The 21,593-nt window shown below is 49.7% G+C and overlaps 1 protein-coding gene across 1 annotated transcript in view; it reads left to right on the top strand.

Annotated features, from left to right (window-relative positions):
* LOC148481522 (protein kinase C-binding protein NELL1-like) overlaps positions 1-21,593 on the top strand; it is a 326,609-nt gene that overhangs the window by 294,718 nt on the left and 10,298 nt on the right. Inside the window, exons 5-6 of the mRNA XM_088453297.1 lie at positions 11,884-12,060; positions 15,280-15,504. Coding sequence (XP_088309423.1) covers positions 11,884-12,060; positions 15,280-15,504 — 402 coding nt within the window. The remainder of the gene's footprint in view (positions 1-11,883; positions 12,061-15,279; positions 15,505-21,593) is intronic.

Below are 21,593 nucleotides of genomic sequence, written 5' to 3'. Positions count from 1 at the left end.
TGCATGCCTATATTCTGTGTGTGTGACTGCGGGTGTATCTGCATGCCTATATTCTGTGTGTGTGACTGCGGGTGTATCTGCATGCCTATATTCTGTGTGTGTGACTGCGGGTGTATCTGCATGCCTATATTCTGTGTGTGTGACTGCGGCTGTATCTGCCTGCCTATATTCTGTGTGTGTGACTGCGGGTGTATCTGCATGCCTATATTCTGTGTGTGTGACTGCTGGTGTATCTGCATGCCTATATTCTATTTGTGTGACTGCGGGTGTATCTGCATGCCTATATTCTGTGTGTGTGACTGCGGGTGTATCTGCATGCCTATATTCTGTGTGTGTGAGTGCGGGTGTATCTGCATGCCTATATTCTGTGTGTGTGAGTGCGGGTGTATCTGCGTGCCTATATTCTGTGTGTGTGACTGCGGGTGTATCTGCATGCCTACATTCTGTGTGTGTGAGTGCGGGTGTATCTGCATGCCTATATTCTGTGTGTGACTGTGGGTGTATCTGCATGCCTATATTCTGTGTGTGACTGCGGGTGTATCTGCATGCCTATATTCTGTGTGTGACTGCGGGTGTATCTGCATGCCTATATTCTGTGTGTGACTGCGGGTGTATCTGCATGCCTATATTCTGTGTGTGTGACTGCGGGTGTATCTGCATGCCTATATTCTGTGTGTGTGACTGCGGGTGTATCTGCATGCCTATATTCTGTGTGTGTGACTGCGGGTGTATCTGCATGCCTACATTCTGTGTGTGTGACTGCGGCTGTATCTGCATGCCTACATTCTGTGTGTGTGACTGCGGGTGTATCTGCATGCCTATATTCTGTGTGTGTGACTGCGGGTGTATCTGCATGCCTATATTCTGTGTGTGTGACTGCGGGTGTATCTGCATGCCTTAATTCTGTGTGTGTGACTGCGGGTGTATCTGCATGCCTATATTCTGTGTGTGTGACTGCGGGTGTATCTGCATGCCTATATTCTGTGTGTGTGACTGCGGGTGTATCTGCATGCCTATATTCTGTGTGTGTGACTGCGGGTGTATCTGCGTGCCTATATTCTGTGTGTGTGACTGCGGGTGTATCTGCGTGCCTATATTCTGTGTGTGTGACTGCGGGTGTATCTGCGTGCCTATATTCTGTGTGTGTGACTGCGGGTGTATCTGCATGCCTACATTCTGTGTGTGTGAGTGCGGGTGTATCTGCATGCCTATATTCTGTGTGTGACTGTGGGTGTATCTGCATGCCTATATTCTGTGTGTGACTGTGGGTGTATCTGCATGCCTATATTCTGTGTGTGACTGCGGGTGTATCTGCATGCCTATATTCTGTGTGTGTGACTGCGGGTGTATCTGCATGCCTATATTCTGTGTGTGTGACTGCGGGTGTATCTGCATGCCTATATTCTGTGTGTGTGACTGCGGGTGTATCTGCATGCCTATATTCTGTGTGTGTGACTGCGGGTGTATCTGCATGCGGAACGCTACGTTACAGTGTCACAGCCGCTGACAGTGTAACGTAGCATTTTCCATGCAGATACACCCGCAGTCACACACACAGAATATAGGCATGCAGATACACCCGCAGTCACACAGTATATAGGCATGCAGATACAGCCGCAGTCACACACACAGAATATAGGCATGCAGATACACCCGCAGTCACACACAGAATATAGGCATGCAGATACACCCGCATTCACATACAGAATATAGGCATGCAGATACACCCGCAGTCACACACACAGAATATAGGCATGCAGATACACCCGCAGTCACACACAGAATATAGGCATGCAGATTAGGGGTGTGCACCGGCCACTTTTCGTGTTTTGTGTTTTGGTTTTGGATCTGGATCTTTCTTCGTGTTTTGGATCTGGATTGGTTTTGCCAAAACCACCCTTCCGTGTTTTGGGTTCTGGGTTTTGTGTTTTGGATCTGTATTTTTTTTTAAAAAAGCATAAAAACAGCTAAAATCACAGAATTTGTTGGTTTCTCTGCTCCTATGCTATTATTAACCTCAATAACCTTAATTTCCACTCATTTCCAGTCTATTCTGAACACCTCACACCTCACAATAGTGTTTTCATGTCCAAAAGGTTGCACCGAGGTAGCTGGATGACTATGCTAAGCGACACGAGTGGGCGGCACAAACACGTGACCCATCTAGGAGTGACACTGCAGTGGCAGACAGGATGGCAGTTAGAAAAACTAGGCCCCAAACTGTACATAATGCAAAGAAAAAAAAGAAGTGCAAGATGGAATTGTCCTTGGGCCCTCCCACCCACCCTTATGTTGTATAAACAGGACATGCACACTTTAACAAATCAATCATTTCAGCGCCAGGGTCTGCCACACAACTGTGGCTGAAATGATTGGTTCGTTTGGGCCCCCACAAAACAAGCTGGCAATTAATGTGTCCCTGCACAAACTGGCTCTACGGAGGCAAGATGTCATCCTCATCCTCCTCATCCACCGATTCCTCACCCTCTTCAGTGTGTACATCCTCATCCTCACAAAGTATTAATTCGTCCCCACTTGAATCCACCACCACAGGTCCCTCTGTACCTTCTGGAGGCTGGTCTCCCTGGAAGAGCTGATAATTCATTTTGATGAACATCATCTTCTCCACATTCTGTGGAAGCAACCTCCTACGCCTTTCGCTGACAAGGTTCCCGGCTGCACTAAACACTCTTTCGGAGTACACACTGGAGGGGGGGCAACTCAGGTAAAATAGAGCCAGCTTGTACAGAGGCCTCCAAATTGCCTCTTTTTCCTGCCAGTACAGGTATGGACTGTCTGACATGCCTACTTGGATGCTGTCACCGATGTAATCCTCCACCATTCTGTCAATGGTGATAGTATCATATGCAGTGACAGTAGACATGTCAGAAATTGTTGCCAGGTCCTTCAGTCCAGACCAGATGTCCAAACTTGGTCCTGCCTGCCCTGCATCACCGCCAGCGGGTTGCTTAGGATACCTAAGTTTTTTCCTGGCAGCCCCAGTTGCGGGAGAAAATGAAGAAGGAGCCGTTGACGTGTCACGTTCCGCTTCAGCTGACAGTGTGTTCACCAGCAGGTCTTTGCACCTCTGCAGGCTTGTGTCGGCCGGAAAGAGAGACACCACATAGGCTTTAAACCTAGGATCAAGCACGGTGGGCAAAATGTAGTGGTCTGATTTCAACAGATTGACCACCCTGGAATCCTGGCAAAGCGAATGAAGGGCTTCATCCACAAGTCCCACATGCCGAGCGGAATCGCTCCGTCTTAGCTCCTCCTTCACTTTCTCCAGCTGCTTCTGCAAAAGCCTGATGAGGGGAATGACCTGACTCAAGCTGGCTGTGTCTGAACTGACTTCACGTGTGGCAAGTTCGAAGGGCTGGAGAACCTTGCACAACACGGAAATCATTCTCCACTGCGCTTGAGTCAGGTGCATACCCCCTCCTTTGCCTATGTCATAGGTGGATGTATAGGCTTGTATGGCCTTTTGCTGCTCCTCCATCCTCTGAAGCATATAGAGGGTTGAGTTCCACCGCGTCACAACCTCTTGCTTCAGGTGATGGCGGGGCAGGTTCAAGAGTGTTTGCTGGCGCTCCAGTCTTCGGCACGCAGTCGCTGAATGGCGAAAGTGGCCAGAAATTTTTCGGGCCACCCAAAGCGTCTCCTGCACGCCCCTGTCGCTTTTCAGAAAATTCTGCACCACCAAGTTTATTGTGTGAGCAAAACATTTGCCCAGATGTAATGCCCGCACAATATTGGTGGCGTTGTCAGATATCACAAATCCCCAGGAGAGTCTAAGTGGGGTAAGCCACTGGGCGATGATTTCCCTCAGTTTCTCTAAGAGGTTGTCGGCGGTGTGCCTCTTACTGAAACCGGTGATACACAGCGTAGCCTGCCTTGTAACGAGCTGGCGTTTCTGAGATGCTGCTACTGGTGACGCTGCTGCTGTTGCTGCGTAAGGTGATACATCTACCCAGTGGGCTGTCACAGTCATATAGTCCTTAGTCTGCCCTGTTCCACTTGTCCACATGTCCGTGGTTAAGTGGACATTGTGTACAACGGCATTTTTCAGGACCCTGAGGACACTTTTTCTGACGTTTCTGTACAGTCTCGGTATCGCCTGCCTAGTGAAGTGGAATCTAGACGGGATTTGGAACCGGGGACACACTACCTCCATCAATTGTCTAAATCCCACTGCACTAATGGCGGATACCGGACGCACGTCTAACACCAACATAGCAGTCAAGGCCTCAGTTATACGTTTTGCTTCAGGATGACTGCTGTCGTACTTCATCCTCCTCGCTAAGGACTGTTGGAGGGTCAATTGTTTAGTAAAAGTAGTGGTGTTCCTACTTCCTCTCTGGGATGATGAACGACTCCCAGCAGCAGCAACAGCAGCAGCGGCAGCAGTAGGCGTAGCAATGCAGGACCCTCCAGAGGAATCCCGGATAGGAGAGTCAGTCATGCCAGTGACATGGCCTGCAGGACTACTTCCGATCCTGACTAAGGAGGAAATTGACGAGGAGGGAGTTGACGGTGTGGTTTGCAGGCGCTTGGATACAACAGGACAACGGGATTTAGGTGTCCCTGGACTGCTTACGGTCTTAGCCAAAGTTTCTGAACTTGACAGTAACTTTTTATGAACGCGCTGCAGGTGCCGTATAAGGGAGGATGTTCCTAGGTGGTTGACGTCCCTACCCCTACTTATTTCACCTTTACATATGGTACATATGGCAAGACAGTTGTTGTCCGGATTTGGATAGAAATATTGCCAGACCAAAGAGGTGGAATGTTTGGTCTTCTGCCCAGGCATGACCGTGATGGGCTTTTTCATCCCACGGACAACAACTGTCTCCCCCGGAGCCTGATTTAAACAAACCACATCACCATCAGAATCCTCCTCGCCAACTTCCTCCTCAGCGCCAGCTACACCAGTATCCTCATCCTGTTGTACTTCAACAGTGACATCTTCAATTTGCATATCAGCAAGTGGACTGTGGGTGCTCCTTTCAGCACTTGCAGGGGGCGTGCAAATGGTGGAAAGAGCCACCTCTTCCCGTCCAGTGCTGGGAAGGTCAGGCATCGCAACCACCACCACACTTGGACTCTCCTTGGGGATTTGTGATATCTTCTTAGAAAGCACAGTTCTTCGCTGTGCTTTTGCCAGCTTAACTCTTTTGATTTTTTTAGTGGGAGGAGGGCTTCCATCGTCATGTGAAGCTGAACCACTAGTCATGAACATACTAGGGATCGACCTTAGCCGTTCCTTGCCACTCCGTGTCGTAAATGGCATATTGGCAAGTTTACGTTTCTCTTCAGCTGATTTAAATGTCTTTTTCAAGGTCATTTTCCTGAACTTTGCCATTTGGGATTGTATGTGCCCTCTACTATGACATTGGGCATCGGCCTTGGCAGACGACGTTGATGGCATGTTATCGTCTATGTCATGACTAGTGGCAGCAGCTTCAGCACTAGGAGGAAGTGGTTCTTGATCTTTCTCTATTTTATTTTTATCGGAGAAAGTTTGGTCCTCCATTTATGTTATATCGATTTGATATATACGTGCGGCTAAACACAGAAAATATATATTTTTTTGGTTTGGACTGGAGTGTACTTTCAGGGGTTACAGCACCCTTTAACGGTCAAGCCAGCCGGCCCTTTACTTATGACACAGGCGCACGCTTGGCACTACTTTGTTGATGCACGTGCGGCTACTGCGCACACAATTCACAAACACAGAAAATAATTTTTTTTTGGTTTGGACTGGAGTGTACTTTCGGGGGTTACAGCACCCTTTAACGGTCAAGCCAGCCGGCCCTTTACTTATGACACAGGCGCACGCTTGGCACTACTTTGCTGATGCACGTGCGGCTACTGCGCACACAATTCACAAACACAGAAAATAATTTTTTTTTTGGTTTGGACTGGAGTGTACTTTGGGGGTTACAGCACCCTTTAACGGTCAAGCCAGCCGGCCCTTTACTTATGACACAGGCGCACGCTTGGCACTACTTTGTTGATGCACGTGCGGCTACTGCGCACACAATTCACAAACACAGAAAATAATATTTTTTTTGGTTTGGACTGGAGTGTACTTTCGGGGGTTACAGCACCCTTAACGGTCAAGCCAGCCGGCCCTTTACTTATGACACAGGCGCACGCTTGGCACTACTTTGTTGATGCACGTGCGGCTACTGCGCACACAATTCACAAACACAGAAAATTATTTTTTTTTTGGTTTGGACTGGAGTGTACTTTCGGGGGTTACAGCACCCTTAACGGTCAAGCCAGCCGGCCCTTTACTTATGACACAGGCGCACGCTTGGCACTACTTTGTTGATGCACGTGCGGCTACTGCGCACACAATTCACAAACACAGAAAATTATTTTTTTTTTGGTTTGGACTGGAGTGTACTCTCGGGGGTTACAGCACCCTTAACGGTCAAGCCAGCCGGCCCTTTACTTATGACACAGGCGCACGCTTGGCACTACTTTGTTGATGCACGTGCGGCTACTGCGCACACAATTCACAAACACAGAAAATAATTTTTTTTTGGTTTGGACTGGAGTGTACTTTCGGGGGTTACAGCACCCTTTAACGGTCAAGCCAGCCGGCCCTTTACTTATGACACAGGCGCACGCTTGGCACTACTTTGTTGATGCACGTGCGGCTACTGCGCACACAATTCACAAACACAGAAAATAATTTTTTTTTTGGTTTGGACTGGAGTGTACTTTGGGGGTTACAGCACCCTTTAACGGTCAAGCCAGCCGGCCCTTTACTTATGACACAGGCGCACGCTTGGCACTACTTTGTTGATGCACGTGCGGCTACTGCGCACACAATTCACAAACACAGAAAATAATTTTTTTTTTGGTTTGGACTGGAGTGTACTTTGGGGGTTACAGCACCCTTTAACGGTCAAGCCAGCCGGCCCTTTACTTATGACACAGGCGCACGCTTGGCACTACTTTGTTGATGCACGTGCGGCTACTGCGCACACAATTCACAAACACAGAAAATAATATTTTTTTTGGTTTGGACTGGAGTGTACTTTGGGGGTTACAGCACCCTTTAACGGTCAAGCCAGCCGGCCCTTTTCTTATGACACAGGCGCACGCTTGGCACTACTTTGTTGATGCACGTGCGGCTACTGCGCACACAATTCACAAACACAGAAAATAATTTTTTTTTTGGTTTGGACTGGAGTGTACTTTGTGGGTTACAGCACCCTTTAACGGTCAAGCCAGCCGGCCCTTTACTTATGACACAGGCGCACGCTTGGCACTACTTTGTTGATGCACGTGCGGCTACTGCGCACACAATTCACAAACACAGAAAATAATTTTTTTTTTGGTTTGGACTTGAGTGTACTTTGGGGGTTACAGCACCCTTTAACGGTCAAGCCAGCCGGCCCTTTACTTATGACACAGGCGCACGCTTGGCACTACTTTGTTGATGCACGTGCGGCTACTGCGCACACAATTCACAAACACAGAAAATAATTTTTTTTAGGTTTGGACTGGAGTGTACTTTCGGGGGTTACAGCACCCTTTAACGGTCAAGCCAGCCGGCCCTTTACTTATGACACAGGCGCACGCTTGGCACTACTTTGTTGATGCACGTGCGGCTACTGCGCACACAATTCACAAACACAGAAAATAATTTTTTTTTTGGTTTGGACTGGAGTGTACTTTGGGGGTTACAGCACCCTTTAACGGTCAAGCCAGCCGGCCCTTTACTTATGACACAGGCGCACGCTTGGCACTACTTTGTTGATGCACGTGCGGCTACTGCGCACACAATTCACAAACACAGAAAATAATTTTTTTTTTGGTTTGGACTGGAGTGTACTTTCGGGGGTTACAGCACCCTTAACGGTCAAGCCAGCCGGCCCTTTACTTATGACACAGGCGCACGCTTGGCACTACTTTGTTGATGCACGTGCGGCTACTGCGCACACAATTCACAAACACAGAAAATAATTTTTTTTTTGGTTTGGACTGGAGTGTACTTTCGGGGGTTACAGCACCCTTAACGGTCAAGCCAGCCGGCCCTTTACTTATGACACAGGCGCACGCTTGGCACTACTTTGTTGATGCACGTGCGGCTACTGCGCACACAATTCACAAACACAGAAAATAATTTTTTTTTGGTTTGGACTGGAGTGTACTTTCGGGGGTTACAGCACCCTTTAACGGTCAAGCCAGCCGGCCCTTTACTTATGACACAGGCGCACGCTTGGCACTACTTTGTTGATGCACGTGCGGCTACTGCGCACACAATTCACAAACACAGAAAATATATTATTTTTTTAGCACTTGGGGGGAGCACCCCTGATGGACAGAGCACCCCCTGGACAACACTACAGCACTCCTTTAGGACTGGGACACTGCACAGGACTTTGGAGTGGACACAGCCCCTATGGAGAACTGACTGAACAACACAGTCCAGCCAGCCCCTATGGACTTTGAAGTAGTGGACACAGCCCCTATTAACAACAGCAGCACAGCACAACACAGCCAGCCCCTATGGACTTTGAAGTAGTGGACAACAGCAGCACTACACTACACTACACTACACAGCCCTAACTCCCACCCTCCCTCTTCACTGTCCACAGCCGAGTGAGAAAATGGCGCCGACGCGGGTACCTTATATAGGATCCAAAACCCGCGAGACTCGGAAGGCGGGATGATGACGTTTTGCCTCGATTTCAGATCCGAGTCAGGCGGGAAAAGTCGAGCCTGACTCGGATCGGACTCGGATCGGGGGGGCTCGGGGGGGTTCGGATTTCAGAAATCCGAACCCGCTCACCCCTAATGCAGATACACCCGCAGTCACACACAGAATATAGGCATGCAGATACACCCGCAGTCACACACACAGAATATAGGCATGGTGGATATCATTGTAATCAGCAGAAGCTGCTTGTGCGTTCTATTTACATCACTGTGTGAGTAAGATGCATTGAAAGGTAAAAAGTCTCATGAAAAGACGCTCGGCGCTAGCGAGTCACATAGCTCTCATGCGTTATGTGTAACGCGAGTTGTAGCACATGGAGGATAGATGTATGTGGACACATCTGTACATAGCAGTTTCCAAGCCCAGACCCCGACCCCTATGCATGAGAACACTCTTGCATTCCTCGCCAGCGGTGCGCACGTAGGTCATATCCCTGCATTCATAGCGGTTGGGATAAAAGTCCTGTCTGCCAGAACAGTCCCTCAGAATTTTGACTGTATGATCATAAGCAGGATCCAGATCATGACACCTCCCCCCCCCCCCCCCGTATATTACTCATCTGCCTGATAGGGATCAAACCCATCTGTGTGATAGGGATCAGGGGGCTCCGAAAGTGAACAGATCTTTCCTTCATTCCTGTGCCGGACTCCTGCACATGTGCGGGGGCCATCATTCCCCTCACCCGGTAAGTCTTACCAAGTGCAGCTTATAGGCTGCAGCAGCACAACGCCATAAGCTGTGAGGACCAAACTCCGGAACGCTCACAGCGTCACATCCCCCAGAGAAACCTACAGGGGCTGCCGCGGCTGCTATCGGAACTGGTGGGACCTGCTGGAAACATTTAATGATAAATAGGCCACAATTCGATGTGAGAGTAAAGTACAGGCACCAGGGATTGGTCCCATACATACATCCTTCATCCAGGAATCTGGGGCCTTGTAGAGAAGCTGTTCTGACGCCCAGTGACAGCTGTCTCCAGGATCTTAATGAAATGTTCCTTTATATGGATACGGCCACCTGTGCTTTATGGAGAATTATTTTGTACACACTTAGGGCCTGATTCAGAGCTAAACGCTCTGACCAGAGCGCTCGCTCTGAATCAGGGCCCTCCTACCTGTTTTAGGAGCGTCCTCCGGGACGCTCTTATAGCTGTGGGTCACCACCCACAGCATATGCGAGCGTCCATGATGATGGTCGCGATGGTCTTAACCATCGCGACCATCGGGCTTGCGACGGAGCCCCTGCGGTAGGGTCTCGCTGCCGCAAGCCCTGGAGTGATTTTGTCTCTATCAGAGCCAAAATCACTCCCACTGACATCACTAGTGATGTCAGTGGGGCCGGCTTCAGACGGTAGGCATTCCCATGGGAACGCCTCAGTCTGGCAGGCACGCCCCCTTTGGTGCGAGACCCGGAGCGATGGAGAGCCCGTCGCTCGCTGGGTCTCGCGCATGCGCACAACGGAGCTCCCTCCATCGTACGCATGCGCAGTGGGGGAACATCGACCCGCTTGCGAGCGTACTGCCGCTCACGAGCGGGTCTGAATGACCCCCTTATTCCAGAGACAGTATGAGGCTAAGTATCGCTGTGACAGGGCTGAGGAGCGGGCAGCTACTTACACATTTCATTCACATCATTGATGAGATGTGAAATTGGTTCACTCTCTATTTGCCCCGCAGCTGACTGCAAGTACACTTCAATCCCACCCACCCCCCGTCCCACCCACCCTCCACAGCAGAGAGAGAGATTTCAGCTGGGGGGAACTTTCAAAGTGTGGACTGAGAATAATGTCATTGATTGAGTTGTGAGCGGATTATGTGAGATTTGTTAGAATACCGTGCAGCAGCCTCGCAGGTAGGAGACGATTGTGAATCATAACACAGAAAAGTTTTCCGTCTTTCCAAATGATCGTTCGGAGCAGGAAAAGCTGCCAATTTAATGTACTCATTCACGAGGATGCGCTCTGTGCAACTGTAATATAGTTATGTGGAATTTGTTACAAATGCTGTAGAATAAAGGTTCCAAACACAGTATGCTCGGTACTGTATGTATTCAATCACCAAAGCGTATTTCACCTTTTTCCCCCCCAGATAAACTCTTATTTCATCCCAATGTGTCCAGTCTCACCACACAGTAATGTTCTGGTAGACCCGTCATCTAGACACAGAAACCCAAAATCAATTTTTAAGTCCCTATTGATCAGACAAATGTTTTATTTAGGTTTCACAGCTTCACTGTTAATAAATAATAATTACAACCTAAATTAAATGATAATTGAATAAAATAACCCCCCCCCCCAGTCACCAGCGTTTCCCCAGCCACATGGGTCTTGCAATGACTTTGTCCCTGGAGAAAGGCTTTGCTAGGGTGAGCTTATATGTGCAATGGTTAGCAGGGTTGTCAGTGTCCCTCCAGTATGACATCTTCAGTATAGGAAACTGACTGTGAGAGGAGCTCTGACAACCCATCTAGTAGGAGAATAATCTTGAGACCTTTAGTCATGGATGACCTGCCTGACGCTGGGATAGGAGCGCAGGTTACTAAGACAACGGAAATATACAGACCGTGATCCGGGTTTCTTCTTCTTCTCACAAACACGGGACGATACTCACCATCGTGGATCAGCCACTGATGTATGCCATTGGTGGCCTCCCATCGATGGTGAATACACTCACCATCAGACCATTGATGGTTACTAGCCATCGATGGCCAACCCTAACTTGTGCTGTTCCAACAATCCTAAGGCTGCCATGAAGGTTTCAGTGATTGAGGTTTCGCCAATGATCCCATAACCGTCATGCGCTTTGTGTACCAGCGCTGCCCCAATAGCGCAGAGAGAATCAGCGCTGCACCATTGTAGCCCTAAGTAATCTGTCAGATTGGGGTAAACTCTGTATTTCACAATAACTCGGTAAATATAATCCAAACGTAACTTCTACATTCTGGGTGGAGTTCTTTGATCTTACAAATCACATTTTGGTATAGGAGACCAGTATATCTTGTGTGAGGTATTGCCCCCCGACGTCTGTCTCTGTGGCATTGTTACACGTGAGCGCACTTAACCACTGAGCCATTTCTCCTATTGCAGCCCTCATATACTGGTATTTTTCTCTCTGATTTCAGTATTATTTCCTTTGTTTCAATAGGACGGGAAGATATTTTGTCGCAGGACAGCGTGCGACTGCCAGAACCCGAGCGTGGACCTGTTCTGCTGCCCTGAGTGCGACACCAGAGTCACCAGCCAATGTCTGGATCAAAATGGCCGGAAACTTTACCACAGTGGTGACAAATGGATCCACAGCTGCCAACAGTGTCGCTGCCTGGTAAGACACGTTACAGGGATTGTACAGTGCGTCTGTCGTGTGATGTCCGCGCCTTGTACTGTACCTGTCACTGCACACAGTCAGTGTCCTAATCCAATATTCTACCTACTGTACCAGTCCATCACGGCTTTCACCTATTCCTGCTGAGCTAAAATATTGCTTCATCCCACAACATGGCCGCGTGTAGGTGACAGGTATACTTTAGCTGTACCTGAGGTGTACGCCCAGTGGTGGCAGCCATTTTCTGGGCTGAACCAATATTCCCAAAGTACAGTATACAGTCAGAGTTTCAGGCCTCAGATGCTTCTATGCATTAATTGGCTGCATTCTTGTGTACAGTATGTTCAGTACCCGCTGTATGTAGATGACAGATGCACAGTAAGTGGCACTCAGTGCCCGCTGTATGTAGATGACAGATGCACAGTAAGTGGCCCTCAGTGCCCGCTGTATGTAGATGACAGATGCACGGTAAGGGGCCCTCAGTACCCGCTGTATGTAGATGACAGATGCACGGTAAGTGGCCCTCAGTACCCGCTGTATGTAGATAACAGATGCACAGTAAGTGGCCCTCAGTACCTGCTGTATGTAGATGACAGATGCACAGTAAGTGGCACTCAGTACCCGCTGTATGTAGATGACAGATGCACGGTAAGTGGCCCTCAGTACCCGCTGTATGTAGATAACAGATGCACAGTAAGTGGCCCTCAGTACCTGCTGTATGTAGATGACAGATGCACAGTAAGTGGCCCTCAGTACCCGCTGTATGTAGATGACAGATGCACAGTAAGTGGCACTCAATACCTACTGTATGTAGATGACAGATGCACAGTAAGTGGCCCTGAGTACTCGCTGTATGTAGATGACAGATGTACAGTAAGTGGCCCTCAGTACTCGCTGTATGTAGATGACAGATGTACAGTAAGTGGCCCTCAGTACCCACTGTATGTAGATGACAGATGCACGGTAGGTGGCCCTCAGTGCCCGCTGTATGTAGATGACAGATGCACGGTAAGTGGCCCTCAGTACCCGCTGTATGTAGATGACAGATGTCGGTAAGTGGCCCTCAGTACCCGCTGTATGTAGATGACAGATGTCGGTAAGTGGCCCTCAGTGCCCGCTGTATGTAGATGACAGATGCACAGTAAGTGGCCCTCAGTACCCGCTGTATGTAGATGACAGATGCACGGTAAGTGGCCCTCAGTACCCGCTGTATGTAGATGACAGATGCACGGTAAGTGGCCCTCAGTACCCGCTGTATGTAGATGACAGATACACGGTAAGTGGCCCTCAGTACCCGCTGTATGTAGATGACAGATGCCGGTAAGTGGCCCTCAGTACCCGCTGTATGTAGATGACAGATGCACGGTAAGTGGCCCTCAGTACCCGCTGTATGTAGATGACAGATGCCGGTAAGTGGCCCTCAGTACCCGCTGTATGTAGATGACAGATGCCGGTAAGTGGCCCTCAGTACCCGCTGTATGTAGATGACAGATGCACGGTAAGTGGCCCTCAGTACCCGCTGTATGTAGATGACAGATGCCGGTAAGTGGCCCTCAGTACCTGCTGTATGTAGATGACAGATACAGCGGGTACTGAGGGCCACTTACCGTGCATGTAGATGACAGATGCACGGTAAGTGGCCCTCAGTGCCCGCTGTATGTAGATGACAGATGCCGGTAAGTGGCCCTCAGAGCCCGCACTCACCTCTTTGTAGTTTAGTGTATGAGAACTTGGAATATGTATGATGTCAGCATTGCTGTGTGATGTGTCCTCTAAAGGGTCCCAGGGAGCGGATTGGCTGGAGCATCATTTATCGTACACAGCGAAAACTCATTAATAAATGAGGCCCTAACGAAACATGAATATCGGGGAGAATATGCCTCCCATGACATAAGTGCCCACTAAGAAGAGATTTTTCGAAACTCGACTCCTAAGGGGGTGAAAAGGGCTAAAATGTTCCCTCCCCCTGTGCAGTGTCCTGTCTGACTGTCTCATCCTGGCTGTAGCACAGATCATATTCATACACCAACTGCCACCCCAAGTGCTGCCAATCATCTCTGGCAGTTGGTGCAGCTCCACTATTTGTATAGTGAGGGAAGGGAATGTGTTACTACAGAGATGAGAGGGGAATGTGTTACTACACAGATGAGGCAGGGGAATGTGTTACTACAGAGGTGAGGGAGGAAAATGTGTTACAACAGCAGTGAGAGGGGAATGTGTTGCTACAGCAGTGAGAGGGGAATGTGTTGCTATACAGATGATGGAGGGAAATGTGTTACTACAGAGGTGAGAGGGGAATGTGTTACAGGTGAGGGAGGGGAATATGTTACTACACAGGTAAGGGTGGAGAATGTGTCACTACATATGTGAGAGGGAATTATCAAATATGTTACTACAGGGTGAGGGAAGGGAATGTGTTACAACACAAGTGAGGGGAATGTGTTACTACAGGGGTGAGGGAAGGGAATGTGTTACTACAGGGGTGAGGGAAGGGAATGTGTTACTACAGGCGTGAGCGGAGGTAATGTCCTACTACAAAGGCGAGGAAGGGGGATGTGTTACTCCAGACGTGAGGGAGGGGAATAAGTTACTACAAGTGTGAGGTATGAGAATGTCGAATGTGTTACAATACGGAGGGAGGGAACAGTGTTACTACACAGGTGAGGGAATGTCATGTCTTACTATAGCAGTGATGTATTACTAATTACTATAGAGGTGAAGGATTAATGTGTTACTGGAGAGGTGAGATGGAAACAGTAAATATCTAAGGTCTACCCGGGTGAAACCGGTCACATGAGCTAGTATATAATATACACACACTATTATACACGCATACACTGTACATAAGCACAACATTTGCTTGAGAAGAACAGGATAACAAAACTCGTATATTACTTTTCTTGCAATGCTCAGGGGATGGATGTTAGGCCACAGCGTATGAACGGAACATAGTTGCAGGATCACGGACAGTCTCATGACCTATACATGTCTGTAAAGTATGAACCTCCTAGACCCAGGCGCGGACCTAGATGATCACCTCCTGTAAATTATCATCAGCACTTATGTATCAGTAGTTATGGGTGGACTTATTCCACCTCTTGTCCTGAGCAGGGGGGTAGGAAAGAGGATCCCCCTCACCAAATACTCCATCAATGACATCTATCATTGTTATTTCCGCAGTGTAAGTGTATAATGGGATGTACTATTGTATCTGTATAGGCCGGGGAGGTGGACTGCTGGCCCCTGGGATGTCCAACTTTAAGCTGTGAGTACACCGCGATCTCGGAGGACGACTGCTGCCCACACTGCGTGGATGACCCCTGTTTAGCAGATAACATCACGTACGACATCAGGAAAACTTGTCTGGACAGTCGCGGAATGACACGACTCGCCGGCTCCGCATGGACGATGCCCGGATCTCCGTGTACAACCTGCAAATGCAAGGTACGTGCTTCCAGCAGAGATGTCTAATATTCCGTGTGCTTACCGCTAACACCCAGGGCAGGAATGGTGTGGCACTCAGGACTGTGCCTCCAGTGATGCCTCTCACAGTAACACTGGGCACCTAACGCCCGGCTGCTTATAGGAGCGTTCTAATCGCTAATGCAGCAATGTGTATAAACCGTGTCCTTGTCCTGCATTGTATATGTACTGTGTGAGGCGCTGCGAAACCCTTGTGGCGCCATAGAAATAAAGAATAATAATAATAAAATATCCCAGTACAGGTGGAGCTTTTGGGGTGGTTGGTCCTGATATAAGGAACCCAGTGAGGTTAAGACTCTTCATGACATTTGTACACCAGTGAATCCAATGTAACAATGTATCATACATAAGAGCCAATGGCAGGGGTCCCAGTCAGTTTAATCTTTTATACTTGTCTATGGAATCTTCCATAATGACTGTATTACACCGACATTACCCATGTATGCCTCCCAGTGCCTCTCTCACCCCACCAGTCCATGCCACAGTAACCATAACATATGCACTGTGATTGGTTAGCAGTGCAGGCTGCTTCCTATTGGCTACTGTAATCGCAGCCGCAGTCCCTCCTCTTCCCCATTCGCTGCTCTCCTACAGGGAACAGACCGCTGATGTTATAGTAAGAGAAAGCACCGCGCCTCACATGGTCACCGCGCCTCACATGGTCACACCGCCAGCACTGATTGGCTACAGCGACATCGCTGGAAATGGTGCCAATGAAATTGCTCAGATTTGTCGCAGACCACAGGCTCTATTTGCCTCCCGCTTCCAATAAAAAATGGAATAAAAGACGTTTTAAATCTCGCTGGACTACGAGTTTTCATAATAAAACCGGACAAACTGTGGATTTAACCTCCAAATTTGCTAACGTGCCTCAGTTACGCTGTTAGTTCCCAGTGAACCGAACGGCTGCGTATAGTTTCAGCTCAGAAAATGGACGTTACGGAAAGGCTTTAAGCGCATAAATGTTCGCAGGTCTGCAGTGTGATGGCGTAACGTACACATGAGCTGTCACAGCAGTCACCGTCTGTGTGCCGCAGACTTTATCAGGACGCCCAGTGGGGGCAAACAAGCCGCTCCGGAAACTTTACGCAGATCTGTGGTCGTGTTTGTGCAAAACATTTAATTTATTTCCTTTGCTGGAATCTCTACACTATAAAAATTGATTGGGCGACGACCAGCTGGGAAAGCCGTAGGTTAGAGCATGAAAATGACTCCTGGTTCCAGTGTTAAAGGAACAGACTGCTCAGTAATCCGCGTTTTGTCCCCAAACGGCTGCAGATAAAACATTGACAAGATTTCTTTATTCTTTGCAGACAAGTGAGAGTGAAGATCTGAGGATTTCTAAAGCGATTGCCTGCAGCCGCAGCGACGTATAGGTAGCGGAAGGCACAACATCGTGTTTGTCACCGGAATATCATCCTGACAGTAGTTATTTGTGGTGTCTGCATTGATAAAGCTCATTATACGGGACACTGCTGGATTTTACCTCTCAGGATCTCGTCTAATGAAAATATCAGTAAATTAATTTCAAACAAAAGGCCGCCCGCGTCAGAATTCCCAGCCCCACTGCGCATCTGCGGTCCACCTGGTCAAGACTCACTGGCCAAGCGATAAAACTGCTCTAAACGCGGCCAGCCTGGGTTGTGCAGTGTCGCCGGCCCTATCCAGCCATATTTTATTAGTAAGCGGCACTAAAAAAATCTTACTCTATTCCCACATAACTATAAATAGCGGCATTTAAGTAGTGATAGAGCTGCGACTGCGAGATCTAAAACACCTATTGTCAGCAAAACACCTTGCATGATCTCAGATTGCACCAAATAGAAGAATATTTTGTTTTTACGGATCCATATCCCAAACCTATCCCGGACAGTCCCCACTTTATTTAAGATGGAAAATACTGGACCAAGTATAGAAAGAGACCTCATTTACTACCAGAGGAATGTAAATCCCACCAACAGGTTTGGGTGTAATACAGGAAAAAATAAAATATCATAGCAGCTGCCTAGAAACACTATCCCAGAGCGGTAAGAGACAGCCCACCGTGACCCCGCGTCTCTGCAGACAGCCCACCGTGACCCCGCATCTCTGCAGACAGCCCACCGTGACCCCACGTCTCTGCAGAGAGCCCACCGTGACCCCGCGTCTCTGCAGAGAGCCCACCGTGACCCCGCGTCTCTGCAGAGAGCCCACCGTGACCCCGCGTCTCTGCAGACAGCCCACCGTGACCCCACGTCTCTGCACACAGCCCACCGTGACCCCGCGTCTCTGCAGACAGCCCACCGTACCCTGAGTCTCTGCAGACAGCCCACCGTGACCCCACGTCTCTGCAGACAGCCCACCGTGACCCCGCGTCTCTGCAGACAGCCCACCGTGACCCTGCGTTTCTGCAGACAGCCCACCGTGCCTCCGAGTCTCTGCAGACAGGACATGTACTGTATATGTGCAGTGACAGCCCACCGTGCCCCCGCGTCTCTGAAGTGACAGCCGAGGTCATTAAGGCACTAAAGAGAAAATACATTTAAATGTAAAAATATTTTTAGAGTAAAAAACTTTATTCAAAGAATTAATCCTTTTTTTTTTCTTATTATTTTCATCTGTTATTACCATCCTGAGCTGGCGGTAAAAAAACAGGAATGGCGGTGGTACCGTGCGCGATACTTTATAAATAGTCTTCCCCATTCATAGGCATGGTGAAGCGCGAACATTTTAAGCCAATCTCATTGCATGATTTAAAGACCTTTACAGTCCCATCCCTCCATCTATGAGGCCGTCCGCCTCAATTTCCTCTCTCGCAGGCGCAGCTCTACTAGCTGCCATTCATACTCCTCCCCCTCACCTACAAATACCTCAGCCTTTCCTCTATCCCCAACCTCCTTCTACCTACCCCCCTCACTTCCGCCCCCTTCACTCCGGCACTGACCCCTGCCTCACTACCTCTTCCAGCTACCGGCCCATGGAGCACACTTATACTATTAGATTTGTCACTAGTTCCCAAGGCTTCACGCGTGTCCTCAACGGTCACCTATTCATCCAAGGCCTTCAGTCCTCTTCTGCCTTCCCTGCCATCTCGGTGTGTGTCTGCCACGTCACTCTAGGGCTGTGGTTCTAAAACTCGGTCCTCAGGACCCCTCACAGTTCACGTTTTCCAGGTCACCCAGCAGGTGCACAGGTGTAATCATTACTCAATGACACATTTAAAAAGGTCCACAGGTGGAGCTAATTAATTCACTTGACTCAGTGTGGAGACATGGAAAACATGCACTGTTTGGGGTCCTGAAGACAGAGTTTGAGAACCTGTGCTCTAGGGTGTAACCTCCCATGAGCAGGGCCCTCTGTCTTTCCTGCCATCTGTGTATCTGCCACGTCACTCTAGGGTGTAATCTCCCGTGAGCAGGGCCCTCTGCCTTTCCTGCCATCTCTGTGTGTCTGCCATGTCACTCTAGGGTGTAACCTCCCATGAGCAGGGCCCTCTGCCTTTCCTGCCATCTCTGTGTGTGTGTGCCACGTCACTCTAGGGTGTAATCTCCCATGAGCAGGGCCCTCTGTCTTTCCTGCCAACTCTGGGTGTGTCTGCCACGTCACTGTAGGGTGTAATCTCCCACGAGCAGGGCCCTCTGTCTTTCCTGCCAACTCTGGGTGTGTCTGCCACGTCACTGTAGGGTGTAATCTCCCACGAGCAGGGCCCTCTGTCTTTCCTGCCATCTTTGGGTGTCTGCCACATCACTCTAGGGTGTAATCTCCCACGAGCAGGGCCCTCTGTCTTTCCTGCCATCTCTGTGTGTGTCTGCCATGTCACTCTAGGGTGTAACCTCCCATGAGCAGGGCCCTCTGCCTTTCCTGCCATCTCTGGGTGTCTTCCAATTCACTTTAGGATGTAAGCTCCCATGAGCAGGGCCCTCTGCCTTTCCTGCCATCTGTGTGTGTGTCTGCCACGTCACTCTAGGGTGTAATCTCCCACGAGCAGGACACTCTGCCTCTCCTGCCACCTCTGTGTGTGTCTGCCACGTCACTCTAGGGTGTAATCTCCCATGAACAGGGCCCTCTGTCTTTCCTGCCATCTCTGTGTGTGTCTGCCATGTCACTCTAGCGTGTAATCTCCCATGAGCAGAGCCCTCTGTCTTTCTTGCCATCTGTGTGTGTATCTGCCATGTCACTCTAGGGTGTAATCTCCCATGAGCAGGGCTCTCTGCCTTTCCTGCCATCTCTGTGTGTGTGTGCCACGTCACTCTAGGGTGTAATCTCCCATGAGCAGGGCCCTCTGTCTTTCCTGCCATCTCTGTGTGTGTCTGCCATGTCACTCTAGGGTGTAATCTCCCATGAGCAGGGCCCTCTGTCTTTCCTGCCATCTTTGGGTGTCTGCCACATCACTCTAGGGTGTAATCTCCCACGAGCAGGGCCCTCTGCCTTTCCTGCCATCTCTGTATGTGTCTGCCACGTCACTCTAGGGTGTAAGCTCCCATGAGCAGGGCCCTCTGTCTTTCCTGCCATCTCTGTGTGTGTCTGCCATGTCACTCTAGGGTGTAACCTCCCATGAGCAGGGCCCTCTGCCTTTCCTGCCATCTCTGGGTGTCTTCCAATTCACTGTAGGATGTAAGCTCCCATGAGCAGGGCCCTCTGCCTTTCCTGCCATCTGTGTGTGTGTCTGCCACGTCACTCTAGGGTGTAATCTCCCGTGAGCAGGGCCCTCTGCCTTTCCTGCCATCTCTGTGTGTGTCTGCCATGTCACTCTAGGGTGTAACCTCCCATGAGCAGGGCCCTCTGCCTTTCCTGCCATCTCTGTGTGTGTGTGCCACGTCACTCTAGGGTGTAATCTCCCATGAGCAGGGCCCTCTGTCTTTCCTGCCATCTCTGTGTGTGTCTGCCATGTCACTCTAGGGTGTAATCTCCCATGAGCAGGGCCCTCTGTCTTTCCTGCCAACTCTGTGTGTGTCTGCCACGTCACTCTAGGGTGTAATCTCCCACAAGCAGGGCCCTCTGTCTTTCCTGCCATCTCTGGGTGTGTCTGCCACGTCACTCTAGGGTGTAATCTCCCACGAGCAGGGCCCTCTGTCTTTCCTGCCATCTCTGGGTGTCTGCCACATCACTCTAGGGTGTAATCTCCCACGAGCAGGGCCTTCTGCCTTTCCTGCCATCTCTTGTGTGTCTGCCACGTCACTCTAGGGTGTAATCTCCCATGAGCAGGGCCTTCTGCCTTTCCTGCCATCTCTTGTGTGTCTGCCACGTCACTCTAGGGTGTAATCTCCCACGAGCAGGGCCTTCTGCCTTTTCTGCCATCTCTGGGTGTGTCTGCCACGTCACTCTAGGGTGTAATCTCCCACGAGCAGGGCCCTCTGACTTTCCTGCCATCTCTGTGTATCTGCCACGTCACTCTAGGGTGTAATCTCCCACGAGCAGGGCCCTCTGTCTTTCCTGCCATCTCTGTGTGTGTCTGCCACGTCACTCTGGGGTGTAATCTCCCATGAGGAGGACCCTCTGCCTTTCCTGTCATCTCTGTGTATCTGCCATGTCACTCTATGGTGTAATCTCCCACGAGCAGGGCCCTCTGTCTTTCCTGCCATCTCTGTGTGTATCTGCCATGTCACTCTAGGGTGTAAGCTCCCACGAGCAGGGCCTTCTGCCTTTCCTGTCATCTCTGTGTGTGTGTGCAACGTCACTCTAGGGTGTAATCTCCCATGAGCAGGGCCCTCTGTCTTTCCTGCCATCTCTGTGTGTGTCTGCCATGTCACTCTAGGGTGTAATCTCCCACAAGCAGGGCCCTCTGTCTTTCCTGCCATCTCTGGGTGTGTCTGCCACGTCACTCTAGGGTGTAATCTCCCACGAGCAGGGCCCTCTGTCTTTCCTGCCATCTCTGTGTGTATCTGCCATGTCACTCTAGGGTGTAAGCTCCCACGAGTAGGGCCCTCTGCCTTTCCTGCCATCTCTGTGTGTGTCTGCCATGTCACTCTAGGGTGTAATCTCCCACGAGCAGGGCCCTCTGCCTTTCCTGCCATCTCTGTGTGTGTCTGCCACGTCACTCTAGGGTGTAATCTCCCATGAGCAGGACCCTC

The sequence above is a fragment of the Taudactylus pleione genome, unplaced genomic scaffold (assembly GCF_031769625.1).
Source record: "Taudactylus pleione unplaced genomic scaffold, aTauple2 ptg000577l, whole genome shotgun sequence".
NCBI classification, from domain to species: domain Eukaryota; kingdom Metazoa; phylum Chordata; class Amphibia; order Anura; family Myobatrachidae; genus Taudactylus; species Taudactylus pleione.
Note: the sequence above shows the minus strand (reverse complement) of the source record. Positions and strands in the feature narration are given on the sequence as shown.